Source organism: Musa acuminata, chromosome BXJ3-5 (genome assembly GCF_036884655.1).
Source record: "Musa acuminata AAA Group cultivar baxijiao chromosome BXJ3-5, Cavendish_Baxijiao_AAA, whole genome shotgun sequence".
Taxonomy (NCBI): domain Eukaryota; kingdom Viridiplantae; phylum Streptophyta; class Magnoliopsida; order Zingiberales; family Musaceae; genus Musa; species Musa acuminata.
In genome coordinates, this window is record NC_088353.1 from 36,464,429 (window position 1) to 36,479,937 (window position 15,509).

Sequence of the window (15,509 nt, forward strand, 5' to 3'; positions counted from 1 at the left end):
TGATAATAGAGTCTAGTGTTCGTTTAATGTGTGTGCTGACGTGCAAAATTTGAGTGCACGTGGCTGGTCAAAGTCAAAAAGGACCACCATGTGGTGAGCCATGTTCCAATCTTTATTCGGATTGAGTGTGCCGTACCGCTGGGGATGCCCATCAGCCATGTTAATTGTAATGCACGAGCAAACTGTGGAAAAGGACAAGGATTCATGTCTCACGTTCATGTGAAGATGACACCCAGTGGCTGCGGCTTCATCATCCACATCTTCAGCCGTAGCTCCTCTGTCTTGTGCGCCTTGCTGCATCAACAACAACACTGCAGCCAGCAGAGAATGAGCACATGAACTCGATTGATGGAGTTTGGATACTATGATGGTGACCACGGTGCTGAGAACGTCGAGGTCTGCAGCTTTGTCCAATACATTTAAAACAAGAACTGTTTTCCAGGGATTGGATACTCTGAAGATGACACATCTTTAGCTGTAGCTCCTCTGTCTTGTGCGCCTTAGCTGCATCAACAACAACAGTGTAGCCAGCAGAGAATGAGCACATGAACTCAATTGATGGAGTTTGGATACTCTGATGCTGACCATGATGCTGAGAACGTCGAGGTTTATAGCTTTGTCAATTGCATTTAAACCAAGAACTGTTTTCCAGGGATTGAACTTTCAAGATGCATCCCGGCAAGAAACAAGAGAAACATACAGTTGTGGCAAATCCAACCTACAAACAAATGAAAAAAAAAAATTGGGAAAGCAAGCACAAGCAATTACTGACACAATTTTGTATATACTTCCTGCGTCTTTTTACCTCTGATGTTAGAGAAAGCTTAAAACTGACAACAGATAAAGCCCAGTAAAAGCAGTAGCCAAGAAAAAAAAATATGTACATATTCAATATATGAAAAGAAAGTAGTTCTAGACCCCAAAATTAATAGTTAGTCATGGCAAGCCTTATAGAAGAATTCCTTTACCCGAAATGGTAAAGTATTTAAGTTCAAACAATATAATTTAGTATCAACTATCAAGATTATCCATGTAGGTCAACAGACGGATCTTCAGTTTCAGACATTTTCTGGAGTATTTCATGTTTCAGAGCATCTGAAACATTCATCCTGTGCCAAAGATTAATATTTCATCACAGGTATCATACTGCTCCCTAGCTGGACCAATATAGTAACATTTACCAATTATGCCAACCATTTCTTAAAAAAGGGACAACCTCCAGTAAACGAGTGTCTTCTACCCTCTTCATCCTTTTTCATCCTCTTCTTTCCAGTTCTACATTTCTCTCCACTTCTCAGTGATGGCCACTTCTTGACAGCTTTGGAAGGAAGATTGAACAGAAGCAAACCCTAGATTCTAACTTAAGTTGAACTAATCAACTGAGTCAGTTTGAAAATCACAAGCTGGACTAATCAACTGTTTAACTAGTATGATTTAAATAAAACATTGAAGACTGGTTTGACCTGAATCACTGAATATTACCTGGTAGTTGACTGTCGATGTACCAGTCCAGCATAGACCCCCTGGTACAGGCAATATACCATTAAAATCACAAGCTGGACCGGTACAATACTTGAACAGTATCATTAAAGGCATTGAAGGCTGGTTTGCCCTGAATCACTGTATACCGCTAGACTGACCATGTAACACTCCAGCAGATACCACCTGGTACAAGTAGTATACCATGAGATTTTAAATCTTGTCGTTCACACATGTTATGAGATAACCCACTCATCTAAGTTAGAGCATACCTGCAACCAGTCATAATGGCCATATAGCTCAAGCAGAGACACCACAAGAATTGTATAAATCTTAGAACACCCGTCATCAGATGAAGTAGATATAACAAAATGATTCTTACGTATCAAAACAGAAGCAAGGATGATAAATAAAGGTATAAATGAGCATGATATTTTAGGTTTGAGTTATCTTGCTAATCAAATATGAACTCTATGATTGATTTGCAACAAGGACATGAGTAACAACAGGAGACTGAAAATTACAAAAATTTGAAGAAAACACATTAAGACTGGATGGATCACATATCAGGGAAGAGTATGATAAAAAACTTACCTCCCTCAATAAAGGAGAAACCCAAGGGCTGGAAAGAATGAAACACCTAATAATCCATATTTTCCTGCTTTATTCATCAACTCGTAGAAGTTGCATCTAGTATAAAACCAACAACTGTAATCAAACACTACCTGAAAAATACAGCTTCGACAAGATAAGCACAGGATGGATTCTAACAGAACTCCAACAAAACTAAACTTAAATTCCAAAAAAAAGGAATATTATACTTTTCCATCCATATTTCAACGAATTAAGTTAAAAAGTCTCACAAAATCTCAAGCTCAAAATTCATGACTTCAGAGGATGGAAAAATATGTTTCCAAGAGACTAAATAATTTAGTAGTTTTTGTTGCACGAGCCTAAAAGATGAGTTGGCTACAGAAAAGAGAAAGGATCTACAACTACTTTATTCTGTTGTATATATATTTTCAATTTCTGAAGTTCCAATGATATACAAAGTCTACAACTCATACAAGAAGTATCAGAAATACAGAGCAATATTTAAGCAACAAATTTAAGGCAAGTAAACCATAAATCTACTCTACAAGAAGGAAAAAGGAGGCATACATATTGTTTACTTCATCCAGGCTTTATGATTTAATCAAAGTTACTGGTAGAGAGTAAACTACCTTATTAATTTAAAAGAAAGTTGGCTTGAATCCATCAGTTGATACTGAATGTGCTCGAGGCACAAGAATGACCAAGAAACAGGGAAATTAAGAAAGACCACTTCTTTACTAATCATTTTCAAACCTGACAATGAACCTCAACCCAGAGAAGTACTGAAAAAGCATAAGTTGTGAAGAATGCAAGGTTGGTAAATCAACAAGAATATGTTGAAGGACTTCAAAAATAGAAACGTTACAACCATTGCCTTGAACTGGACGCTCAGAGACAGCAGAAGAATGAAGTTAAAAGGGACCTCAATTCCAATTTGTTGGGCCTTACTTAGAAATGCGAAGATGATCGACCTCGTTGCAATCAAACAACAAAGCAACAACACTATCACAAGCAAAACAATATAACGCATGCACATTCAGGTGTAAACAACCAGTTGCACGGAAAACAAATGAAGAGGCACTAAAGCACACCACCATTTACCAAGGAATTCAAGAAATGGAACACCTTTTGCGTCGTCCAACAATATACTGGAACCCTACATTCGATCCAAATCAGTTGAATCTGCAAGATTTAATCTTTCGTTCTTCTTTCGACAACTTCAATCATTTTTTCCTTGTCGAAATCCTAAAATTTGAGTTTTCCCACCAAAAAAGATTAAATGAGTATTTGAACTGTCAAAAGCAATCCCTTATTATCTCAAAAGCAAACAAGATAAACCTTTTCAAAGATTACCAACGGGGCACCGATTGGTCGAATTAGCGAACCAGCGAGAGAGAGAGAGAGAGAGAGAGAGAGAGAGAGAGGATGATTCGAAGATTATGAGAGCGGGAAGATCCAGTCCTGCCACAGAGCGGAGTCGTTAACCTTGTCCAATCAATTCTAGGGCTGTTGAGAAATAGGAACCGCCACCTTCGGCACGGCTGCGGCGATCGGACTCGTTCCTCAAGGTTCCTAAGGGTTTCAGATCTCCACGAATCAATGGTTGGAAAGCAATCGATCAGCGGCGCCAAGAAAACCAGAAAAAGATAGACCAAATAAACCGCCGGTCGATTAACACGAGACAGAAGGGTAAAGGTCGGCGGCGGCCGAAACCCGGTGGATTCGGAGGATTACTCATTTTCCTACTCGCTTCACCTACCCGAAGCGTGATTGACTAGAAAACGTGGTACCCGCAAAGATCACAGACCGTTGGTCGAACACATCAGCACAAAGCGTGGGCATGTAATACGCAATGAAGAAACCTTTCTTACCTATTAGTCCTTATAAACATTAGTATAACATGATAGTATAGTATAGTATAGTATAGTATAGTATAGTATATATATATATATTAATTATTGCTCGATCATGCACTTAGTATAACATAATAGTATAGTATGGTTCCTTAATATTGAAGGAAAAGGAATGCAACTTCAGCTAATATTCTTGTTCATCATAAGCTACATGATATTCTTAATTACAAAAAATCTAAGAACATTCCAAACATGAGATACAAAGAAGAACATCTTTGTCACTATAATCTCCTACTTAATGGAAATCTTCCTACCAATTACCATAGATCAGTGCTTAATGATAACAGTGTAGACTTTGTCGTCTTCCTGAGAGTAACTTGGATCATTTCCTTGCGACATACCTGTACTAGTAATGAAGGAACTCCTGCCCCTGCAAAAGTATCATCATCAAAGGTCATATTAGGTTTCCCATTCAATAAGGGTTCCTTAATGAAACCACCTAGGTAACTATTCCCTAACCAAAATCACTGAGATAGATAAAATGCCTTGTAAGTTTATATTGAGCTTTTAAGATTTCTGATCTCCCAGTAAAGATCTTTCTCATGGTCTTAAAGGCAGGCCATGAATCCAAAATCTGTATCTGCCCCCTCATTATTTCATCAAATGTTTAACTAAAGACATATGTGCATACCTAAGGTTATCAAGCCATCCAACTCCAGAACATAATGCACCAGCATTCTCAAGCGATCAGCAAGCACAAAAAGAGAGCTCCATTCTGCATGATGGAAGAAGATAACCTTACTCAAACACCAATGTTATCAAGCCATTGAACAAGCATCTTTGTCGAAGGCCTCAGCTTGGGGGAGTCACTCAAGCAAAGACAAGCGATCTCAAGCATCTGCATCAGCTGGCGCTCGACCGCCTTCTCGTGGATACACGGATCGAACACCTCTGCTTCCCTCGTCTCCTTCTTCATCTGGACAACCCACGACACCAACTCCCTCCCACCTTTCGGCTTGCACATATCCAGTGGCCTCTTCCCGGTGAGCAACTCCAGAAGAACGACGCCGAAGCTATATATGTCACCCTTGAAGGTGGCAACCGAGGACTGGCCATACTCAGGTGGGATGTAGCCCAAAGTGCCGACCAAATCCGTGGTGACATGCGTGTCATACGGCAGAATGAGCCGAGCAAGGCCGAAATCGGCCAGGTGAGCTTCGAACATTTCGTCGAGCAGGATGTTGCTCGACTTGATGTCGCGGTGCAGTATGTGGGGATCGCACGACTGGTGCAAGTACACCAATCCCCTTGCTGCTCCTTGTGCTATCCGAAGCCTTTTGCGCCAATCCAGCATAGATCCTCCTTCGACCTTCTCGTGAAGCCAGTAGTCCAAGCTTCCATTCTCCATATATGAGTAGATCAGAAGTCTGTCACTCCCAATCTTGCAGTAACCTTGAAGCAGAACCAGGTTGCTGTGTTGAGCTCTGGAAAGAGCTTCTACCTCGGCCTGGAACTCCCTCTCCATCTGGCCGTAGTCGCCGGAGAGCCGCTTGATTGCCACGTTCCTCCCCCCTGGCAGAGTTGCTTTGTACACCAGTCCGAAGCCTCCACACCCAATGATGTTGGCCTGGTCGAAGTTGTTGCTTGATCTCAAGATGTCACTGATGCTTAGCTCCTTGTTGTCCTTGTTCTGAAACAGGAGCACTAAACTCGGCCCCCCTGCCTCTAAGCTTCCATTGCAATCCGCTATTGGCTTTACTGTGTCCTCCTTCCTGCGGTACCAAGTCCTTGAGACAAACAAGTAGATGAGAACCAGAAGAAAAGCTGTTCCGAATCCAGCTCCAGCGATTGTTCCAATGATCAAACCCCTATCCTGCCTTTGACCGCCGACTGTTTGATCCGGAGCTTCAGGTAGATCATGAGAACAAGAGTTCGAGTGATAGCCACAGAGACCTGGGTTCCCCTCGAAATCGGAGCTCGAGAAGGTCGAGAATTGGCCGCCGGTTGGGATGGAGCCACTCAAATTATTGTAGGCGACGCAGAAACTGGAAAGAAAATTCAACCTGGTTAGCGACAGAGGGATTCGTCCCGTGAGGTCATTGTGCGACAAATCTAAGCTCTCTAAGCTTGACATGCCCGATAACTCATCAGGTATGGTCCCTGACAGCTTGTTCTTGCTTAGGTCCAGTGCATGGAGCCTCTTCAGGTTGCCAAGCCCCGGCGGGATTGGTCCGTCAAGCATGTTACTGCACAGAATCAAGGATGGTGGAAAGCTGCTGAGTTGGTTATACTGCAATCCCTTCCTACTGTTGTTCCTTTTGATGAAGAAGGGAAAATACTCTGTTGGAGGTCCTTGCTGTGAAGTATTGGAGGAGATGAGGCCCTTGGCATAAGCCAAACTTTCTGGGATCTCGCCGCTGAGTGAATTGTTAGACAAATCCAAGTAGAAAAGGTGATGAAGATTCCCCATCCATGAAGGGATCGTCCCTTCCAAATGATTCCAAGACAAATCCAAGACCATCAATTTGGTGCAGTTGGCCAGCCACGGCGGCACTGATCCAGAAAGGCCGCAGTTTGCGATAACAAGAAGCTGTATCTGTCGAAATCCTTGAATCCCGTCCACTGGCATCGTCTCCCTGCCATGGAAGCTCATGGTGAGGACCAAACCGGTGAGTCTCGGGAGACCCTGCAGGGTCTCCATGGCCGAGGAGATGTTCGACAAGCTGTTGTTGGAGAGAGAGAGGTACGATAGCCAAACAAAATTCTTGAAGCTAATCGGGACTTCGCCGCTCAGGTTGTTCCTTGCAAGATTCAGAGTTCGCAGCGCCGCACACTGATGCATGCTATAAGGAATAGGGCCGGTGAAGGAGTTCGTTCCGAGATCAAGATAGCTCAAGCGAGTCATAATCGTGCAGTTGAGAGTGATCTCGCCAGCGAGCGAATTGTTCCTCAGATTGAGCACTCGGAGAGATGACAAGTTCGACAAGGAAGAAGGTAGATGACCTCCAAAGCCATTGGAATGGGAAGACAAATATTGAAGCTTGTTTAATCTGTCAAAGACATCCGGAAGATAACCTGAGAACGAATTCAGTGAGAGATCCAACTGCTCAAGGTTAGAGAGATTTCCCAAGCTTGAGCTCAATCTGCCTGATAGTTGATTCTCTTGAAGATTTAGTGTCCTCAAAGATGACAGCTTGAACAGCGCCTCTGGCAGATTCCCGGAGATCTCATTCAGATCAATGTAGAGTTCCTCGAGAGAATTGCAGTTCGCAACGTCCTCCGGGAGTTGGCCGTAGAAGTTGTTCGTCGAGAGCCGAAGGATTCTAATTCCAGGAGAAGAACTGCATATTGACATGTCAAGGCTGCCGGAGAACGCATTGAAGCTGACATCGAGCGTCATCAATTTTGTTGATCCGGTGAAGGCCGGAAGACTGCCATTGAAGATATTATAGGAGAGATCGAAAACCAGAATCGAAGGAAGGTATAGATCAACCGGAATCGAGCCGGAGAACTCGTTCAAGCTGAGATCGAGCAGCTCCAACCGGCGAAGATGAAATAGCGCAGATGGAACAGTGCCTTTAAGGAGATTGGAAGAAAGATTAAGGTGTACAAGATGATCCAATTCGGTCAGGGAATCCGAGAGGGAACCCTTCAAGCTCATATTTTGGATCTCCAACCCAATCACTCGTCGTCCAGAATCCACCGAATCCTCGCAAGAAACGCCAGGCCAGCCGCAGCAATCGGACGAGGAGGCATTAAAGCTCCAACTTTTGACCCCAGAATCCAACCCTCGCGAGAAATCCAGCAAGGCTTTGAGATCACCAGAGTAGCAGCCCTGGGACTTGGTGTGCAGACCTTGAAGGAAGAGGAAGAAGAACAAGAAGCTCCATCTTTGCTCCCAAAAAGACACCAAAGAAACTCCTTTCTTCACCATCGTAGCTGATCACCAAAACAAGCCTCCAAAACTGGAACTCCAAGTTCCCCTGTTACCGGGTTCAGCTGATTCCTTGAGGCAGAGAAGGATGGAGAGTGGTAAAGGTGTCGCCTTTACAAATCCTAAACGCACCAAGTGGGTGACCAAAGTGCTCCACCATCAAAACTGAAGTGTAGAGCTGGGGAAGAAAGGAGGATGAAAGGTTGGAGTTCCCTCTTTAAATTGTCTTCCTGTAGCCGCCGCAAATGTAGTAGGAGAACAGAAGAGAGCTCTCTGAAACAGAAAAAAAGATATAGTGCTTTATGTTAGATTAATCCACTCGACTTCGAAGCATGATTTCAATTTGAGAACAGAAAAAAGAGACACTTTTTCGTGGCGAAGACCAAACAATTAATGGAGTTGGTTTGGAGCTGAAAAGTTGCGGTCATTCATGGCGGACGACGGCGAGGACTTCAGAGGACTCGGAAACAGGGAGTAGGCGGTAACCAGTAAGGCGACGGCCACCGGCAGCTGCCCGGGAGAGGCGGGAGTCAAACCAAAGCGGGTGTCACGTGCGTCACCGCGCTGCTTTCATCGGTTTGGAGAGCTCGGTAGGCGATTACGTAGCCACGGGTTGACGTGTTGAGCCCTTCTTCGGTGAGGATCAAACAGAAGAGGAAACGAAAGGAAGGGTTGTAGTAGAATTGCTTGTGTATTGGGGGAAGAAGAAGGATCGATGTATGTGTTGCAGGATCGATCATATCAGGTGATGGAATGGATCTGCCTTTTTGACTTTTTGGAGCAGCAGTGTCAACGAGATCGTGTCAGGGGATGCATCAGCCTACAAGCCTGCTTCTGCAATTGCTGCGGACTTTGCTTCTCATATTAGGTTTGCAGAAAAGACAGTCGATTACTCTCAAATATATGATCAGATGAGTTGAGATACTATGACTGCTCACAATTCTACATAAAGAAGAAACAAAAGCAGATGCCCAAACCTTCCATTGTATCTTCTTGATGAAGAAGAAGAAGAAGAAGAAGAAGAAGAAGGAGGAGGAGAAATCAGCATTTAGGAAAGGAGAAAATGACATGCATGGATTAGTCCATTGCTTGGGGAATCTACAGTACCAAACTTGCACTCCAACCAGATCAGCTGCTCCTTTCTGTGTAGCTTTAATAGGTTCGTGACTCCTAGTCAAAGTTCAAAAAGCTGGATTGTGAGACTTGATCTCTGCATCTCCACAAAACTTAGCCTGCAAATTGACACAGCCATCACGTTTCTGGAACTGGGACCAGCCACTGAGAAAGAAAAAGAAGCGTAAAAGGTGGAACCTCTTTCTATTCAGATGAAAAGAATCACAAAGAAAAGATCAAGTGCTCGTAGAAGACACCACAACATTTCCGGGTTGCAGCTCTCCAAAGAAATTGTTTTCACAAGGCATTGATCTCAACTCATGCTTCCATCATGTGTAGAAAATTGATAGGCTTTCCCATGCATGTCAGGTGTGATCTTTGACCTACTCATCAATCAGCACCAAAATGGAAGAAAAGTGACATGCACCACCAAGAAAGTAGGCTTCTCATTCATTGTCCATTAGCACCAGCGGAGGCAGCTTGATCTTTGCCACATGGAGATCCACTTGGACATCAATCACATAAAATAAGAGCTTTAATCATCACCACCATGACGGTGATACCACTACCAGGAACCCAGTATGGCTCCATGAAAGCCAATGCCTACTTACCAAAGCTTAGATAAGTGAGCAATGATTAGTAGGCCAGTAGAGAGTGATGCTGCTCTCTCCTTTTCATCTATCCACTCTGGTTAAAGTGGATGTGGAGGGGCAGGAAGTTGTTTCAGATGCCAAAGAGGACATGCTAAAAATATTCCAATTGGAGGAGCACTTCAGTGGTTTTGATGATCCACTAGAAATGGGCAGGCATGAGAGATGTAAGAATCTTATCCAAATGGAACTCCTTTTCCCTTGGTGGATGTAGTCACTTCTTGGAGAGATGGAGATGGCAAATGAGGCAGTGCAAGTGTTACAAGCAGTGAAAGTGTGGAATGTTAGTCACCAATACATGTCTGCCATCTTCTCAAAAATAAGAGGAGAAACAAAAGCAGGCACACATCCCTACCTTGTCATATGGTTCTGCCACAAGTCCACCATATGTGGGCAGCATGATGTCCACTGAGATGATTTGCAGGCATTGGCATTCTTCAAGGCAGAACTTGCAATAAGAAGGATTCAGCATTCTTATCTTAGAGAACCTTGCAGAAGAATACATCTGCTACAGCTGCTTCTCCTGGAAATCTGGGAATTTGGTTTCTACTTCAAAACCAACTCCTGCAAAACCCTGTTTCCTTGAGACTCTTCAATAGCTCAAGTATTATTTTGCATCACTTCAAGCTTCTAATCTCACTCACATTGGATTGTCAGGAGATTCCTATTTGAAGGGACTTAAGAAAAATATTACTATTTTTATTAATTGGACTCAGCTTGAACTTTTTCGTATAAAATAAATACTGATGGATCAGAGAAAAAAAATTTAGTTTATTCTTACAGATGATAATGGGGACAATGTCTTTGTAAGTTGATAATAGATCAGATCTAGTCTATACTATGAAGCTGATAAATTGGGGAGAGAGTTCTATCAATAAAAAGGCCTGTGGAGATTGATGCTGAGATTTTTCTGCCTGTTTTCAAAACTGTCTAATAATTCTAAGCCTCTTTTTTTTGTTTGAACATAGCAATCCATGGAAGTTGCTAGTTTGTGATGAAAGCATATCAATAAATTTGTGGAATAGCTGTTTTTTGATAAGGTTTTATCTTCATCATCTACATTTTCCACTTGTTTTAGTACCCACATTATGTTTCAGCCATGAGGAAGCCAATGCATATAAATTGACTAATTTTTTTTTGTTTTATACAACTTTCCTTTCAAAGTTCTTAAATAGAATATTCTCGGTCCTTCAAATGTTAATATAATATACACATATATTATAAAAATTTCATATATATATATATATATAACATTAACATCCATTTAGTAAACTCAAATTAATTACTATTAATTATATTATTATTAAATCTTAAAAAAAATAAGAATTATAATATATAAATATTATTATTATTATTTTTAATTGTTTAAGTCTTCAAGTATAATTGCTTTTGGTCAACTAAATAATGAGGCTTAAAAAGTGAACAGGTATAATTGAAATCATGTGATTCTCACCACTGAGGGATATGCACAAGTATTTTAATAAATTTGATAATTTGATCGAATCATTAGTTCATTTGTTGTATTCTTTTCATAAAAATATTATTGACTTAATCTTTAGAGGGATCTAAGTCGGGATACTCCTTTCATCCCAACTTAAGGCCAATATACAGGAATCCGGAGGTGACGAAGGACGTGCACACCGAAGAGGAGCTGAACCCAACCCGACAAAAGTCTCATCCCCGGAATGATCTTGGACATTGACAATCGAACCAAGCCATATAGGCTCCTCCAACGACATAGAGGTTCACTACCAGCACCAAGTATCTAAATTGTCACTAATAGCACAAGTCCAAGTGTTTCTTACGATTGTTGACTTACTTTTGGATTCTGGTCTCGAAGCTAGATTTTGTGCTCACAATCCCGGTCCGACGGTCCTAAATTGTCATCGCAAACTTGACTCTCTCTCTCTCACTCACTGCATGATCTGCATCATCTCATATCTACTCTGAAAGCCATGCCCAATGACACATGAAAAGGCCTCAGATCGAGGTAATGCTGGCTCTCCTTTTCGTTTGTATCCATCACCGGATGCAGAACCTTAACAGTTCTATGGTCTGCTCATTGCACCGTACAGCGTTCCAAAAAATCCTCGAAAACAGAGAAAGAAAGCACGTAGAAAATAGAAGAATCATAGAACACATTACATCCATCTTCTCCCTCCAATCTATCTGTTATTTAAGGACGAGGCGCTTTTGTTCCAGGAAGGATGATGCCCTGGCCGAGGATGTGACGGGGATCAAACTGAGCCTTCCGCGCCATGAGCTGGTCCCATCGCCGGCCGAAGTGATGCTGCCAATGGCTCTGCGAGAGATGGTGCGGCAGGTACTGCTTCGCCCCGATACGGGGACTCGAGGCAGCCTGCGCCACCCGACGGTGGCAAAGGAGGATGTCATTGAGACACTGGGCGGAGCAGGTGGCCAGGTTGGCTGACCGGAGCACTCCCACTGTGTACACCACCTCCTCCCCTGCCTCCCCGGCGTCCGGCAGCACAGCCGAGCTGTTTGTGTCCCACCTGCAAAACGAATCATCCTCATCAGGTCAAATCTACACCTGCTTGTATGACAAAATGCCTCAATGAGATCTTACATATTTTCTCTTTCTTTAGGATTGAGCTTTCCTTCTCTTACTTCATACAGATTCTTAGACACTACAAAGGACAACATGTCCTCAAAGCATTGACAAAAGGAAACAATCATACAATTTAAGTACTTTTAGCACACGAGTCAGAATCTTATCAAAAGAAAGAATTAGATGCTGAGGCTTTGATTATAGTAAGTAAAACAGTCATTTACAGTACATATTGGGGGACATTTCAGAAAGGTTTTGCAAGGTCAAGCCTTTGATAGAGGGAACTCAAAGTAGGTAGTGAGTAAACAAGCCATGTATCACATTCGTTGTATCGGGTTTGGAGGTGTGTATCTGGATCCTTCTTTCACATATCAAGGGTTTGAATCCTTGCCATGAGATTTAGCATATTTGTTATTGTGTCTGATGCATTTCAGTAACACCGAAAAAGACCCTACAGTATTGTTCTTCTGGACCTCAGAAATACCATATGCAAACTGTGCTACCACAACCTTAAAATCTCCCTCCATCGTCCCTATAGGAAAGAAGGAGAGAGAAAAGAAAAGTCTCAACAATTAGATAACACAAGGGGGGAGATTGGTGCCGCAAAAGGTGAATAAGAGGTATCTGTCTAAAGAGAGGCACTAATTTCCTTATCTAACTATATATGATGCATTTGAGGTGAACACATTTTATTTTGAGGTTTTATGAAGAATTCTTTTCTTACTTGTCCCTTAGAATTGGGTACATGAGAACAAGGCCTTCAAAGTCACTTGGTGAGATGTTGTTCAGCAGCAAGTCTTTGAAGTTTTTGATGCCAGACTTGGGCACAAACATGTTGAGCCATGGGTGAGGCACCTCCCACAGCCCTCTGCTCCTTAGGTGGACTTCCTCGCCCCTAACCCTGTTGAGGAAATCAAAGTAGGACACCTCCACACTGTAGAAATGGGAAGGTGTGTAGCTCATCTTCCTGGAAATCTCAGTCACAACCTGAAAGGAAGGATAAACATCAGACCTTCACCATCTTAAGAGCTTGAACCGTGAAAGTAGCAGTTTGTTTGGGAGCTACTGACTTGCGCTACATTTGTGCTCTTGGCTTGGTAGTCATGGATGGCGAACTCAATGCAGAAGTAGACATTGTGGCTGCTCTTGCTGTAGAACTCACGGTTGAACTCTAGATGAGATGGGAAGGCAAGGGATGAACTTTTTAAGGACTGTTCATTTAGAAGCATGAATCCCTCAACATAGTCAACCACATTTGGCATTGCAACCAAGAGTTCTTGGTCCTCAATGAAGGTGTTAAAGTCATCATAAAATGCTCTGACCCATTTCACCTATCCAAGCCAAAACATCCACAAAAGAATTAGAATCTAGTATGATCGGTAAACACAGGTGAAAGTCTTTGGAATTACCTTCTGTGGAGCATCCTGAAGCAGGATCCTTGCTCTTGTTATTATGCCAAACTGGCCCAATCCACCCAGCACAGCATAGAAAAGCTCTGAGTTTTCAGTGGGTGAGCATGTTACTTGATCTCCTTTACCTTAAACATAATAGAAGAAACAAAATCTATGATCTCTCATCACATATAAGAAAGGATTAACAGGAGAAAAGGTGACCATTTTCTTGTTTCAAGTTACCTGTCACCACATCTAGTTGTAAGACATTGCTGATCTGAGGTCCATACTTGAATGTCTGGCCACTGATGCCACCATTGGAGAGAGTCCCACCAATGCTGAGATAGAGGTAATCAGTCCAAGACCTTGGAGCTAGCCCAAACTTTAAGCCTTCTTCTAACAGTTCTATCCAAAGAGCTCCACCGCTAACATCAGCATAGGAAGGACTAAATTCTGTTCCTTTGTGGATGCTTATGTTGGAGGGCAGGGAATCCATCTCTATCACAACTCCATCGAGGGCTTGAGCTTGGCCATGGATGGAGTGGCCAGCTCCTCTGGCTGCAACTGTGACTTTACTGAAGGATGAAGCAGAAAGAAAGCTGAGGAGGAGTGAGATCTCTTTGGGGGATTGGGGTCTGAGGACTGCAGCAGGAGAGTTGAACTTGATCCTTCCGAAGTCCAGAGATGATGTGTTTGTGCTCTGGAGGAAGCTCAAGGGACGAAAGTCCATGGGGCTCTGGATGAACTTACATGGAGAACAGAGAGCCAGAAGCAGTAAAAGGATATCAACTATTGTACAGAACAGTGCAAACTCCATTGCAGGGTAGAACCAATTAACTTAACTGTTGATATACCTCTAAAGTCTCGTGTTAGATTGGAAGTAGAAAGAAAGGATGAGACTATGTGAACAGTAACACGAGATAAGAACAAAGAAATGATGGTCACTGTTGTTGACAGATGAAAGAAGTAACCATGCATGCACAGATAGATAGATAGAGAGAGAGAGACTTAGGAGGGAAGATGGTTTGAGAAGGAACCTAGAGGCACCTAGGTGGGCTGTGAAGAGTTTCATGAACAAGAACAGATAGAAAGTATCATCGGATGGCCAAAAGGAGAAGCAGCTGTCGCATTACCAGGAAGAACCCATCATGTGTGATTTTTTCACCTGTATCTAATTCCTCCTCTTCAATATACTCTCTCCTGCTAGTGCTGCTGGTACACTGACGAGAGAGCAGATGGAACACACCTCGTCTCTGCTAGAGAGCTGGAAAAGAGACAGGACCAGAAACCAGCCTACCAATGAAAAGGGCAGAGGGACACATATCACTCACCGCTCTTTCCATGAGGGCATTTCATTTATGGACAGGTGTGGGACAAGATAAGTACAAGTCCTGGCCACAAATCTAATGGGACCCTGAGGTACTGTCATCTTGGGATCCTCTTTGTAGCTTTCTCCTAATGATGTGAAGAGATCTTACTGCTGCGATACCATGATATTTGATGACAAAGCTGCTGTGGTTCCTCCTGTAGCACTTGTTGACCAAGGTAGCTGGAAGGAGAGGCATTGGAAGACCAGGGAACCAAATCTTTTGCAGTGGACCGTGCTGCACCTTTCCCAGCGGAATGCCCATGGATTGCATGGTGCAATCTGTGAGCCTGGTGCAGTCGTCCCACCGCCAGCCACCTTTTTCTTGGCTTCCACTGCCTGATCTGCTACTTTCACCATTTCCAGGTTTGAAGTCTCTCAGCCATTCCTTTTCTTTTATGATTGCTCTCATGGATGTAGCTAAGATCATCCTTGGTGATGTGGCATCCTGCCATTGGCAAGATGCTGGTGGGAGCCATGGCTGAACTATGTGGGTCCGGTCCGGTCATGAGTGGCCAGTGGTTGTCCTGCATGCATGCATACCTGCATGGTCACTCTAC

At 42.9% G+C, this 15,509-nt stretch overlaps 2 protein-coding genes and 1 long non-coding RNA gene across 14 annotated transcripts; all 3 read right to left on the reverse strand.

Annotated features, from left to right (window-relative positions):
• Positions 1–3,730, reverse strand: LOC135638016 (uncharacterized). Of its 9 annotated transcripts, none has more exons than XR_010496472.1 (6): positions 3,412–3,730; positions 3,175–3,318; positions 1,752–2,204; positions 1,483–1,665; positions 586–718; positions 1–504 (listed from the first exon to the last, which is right to left on the reverse strand). It is a non-coding gene; the product is annotated as an uncharacterized LOC135638016 (long non-coding RNA). The 9 variants fall into 9 exon arrangements; XR_010496473.1 differs by having other exon boundaries at positions 1,483–1,778; positions 2,074–2,204; positions 3,412–3,728; XR_010496474.1 differs by having other exon boundaries at positions 1,483–2,204; positions 3,199–3,318; positions 3,427–3,730.
• A 354-nt stretch (positions 3,731–4,084) lies between these two features.
• Positions 4,085–9,084, reverse strand: LOC135584314 (phytosulfokine receptor 1-like). Of its 4 annotated transcripts, none has more exons than XM_065151722.1 (3): positions 8,968–9,084; positions 4,618–8,133; positions 4,085–4,356 (listed from the first exon to the last, which is right to left on the reverse strand). In XM_065151722.1, the coding sequence occupies exon 2, from the start codon at positions 7,858–7,860 to the stop codon at positions 4,729–4,731; it is 3,132 nt and encodes a 1,043-aa protein (XP_065007794.1). In that variant the 5' UTR covers positions 7,861–8,133; positions 8,968–9,084; the 3' UTR covers positions 4,085–4,356; positions 4,618–4,728. The 4 variants fall into 4 exon arrangements, with proteins under 4 accessions (XP_065007794.1, XP_065007793.1, XP_065007792.1 ...); XM_065151721.1 differs by lacking the exon at positions 8,968–9,084 and adding an exon at positions 8,838–8,960; XM_065151720.1 differs by lacking the exon at positions 8,968–9,084 and adding an exon at positions 8,347–8,955.
• A 2,524-nt stretch (positions 9,085–11,608) lies between these two features.
• Positions 11,609–15,302, reverse strand: LOC135638543 (cytokinin dehydrogenase 3-like). Its single transcript, XM_065151691.1, has 5 exons — positions 13,827–15,302; positions 13,602–13,729; positions 13,263–13,523; positions 12,917–13,179; positions 11,609–12,136 (listed from the first exon to the last, which is right to left on the reverse strand). The coding sequence occupies exons 1-5, from the start codon at positions 14,398–14,400 to the stop codon at positions 11,800–11,802; spliced, it is 1,563 nt and encodes a 520-aa protein (XP_065007763.1). The 5' UTR covers positions 14,401–15,302; the 3' UTR covers positions 11,609–11,799.
• Positions 15,303–15,509: the final 207 nt, after the last annotated feature.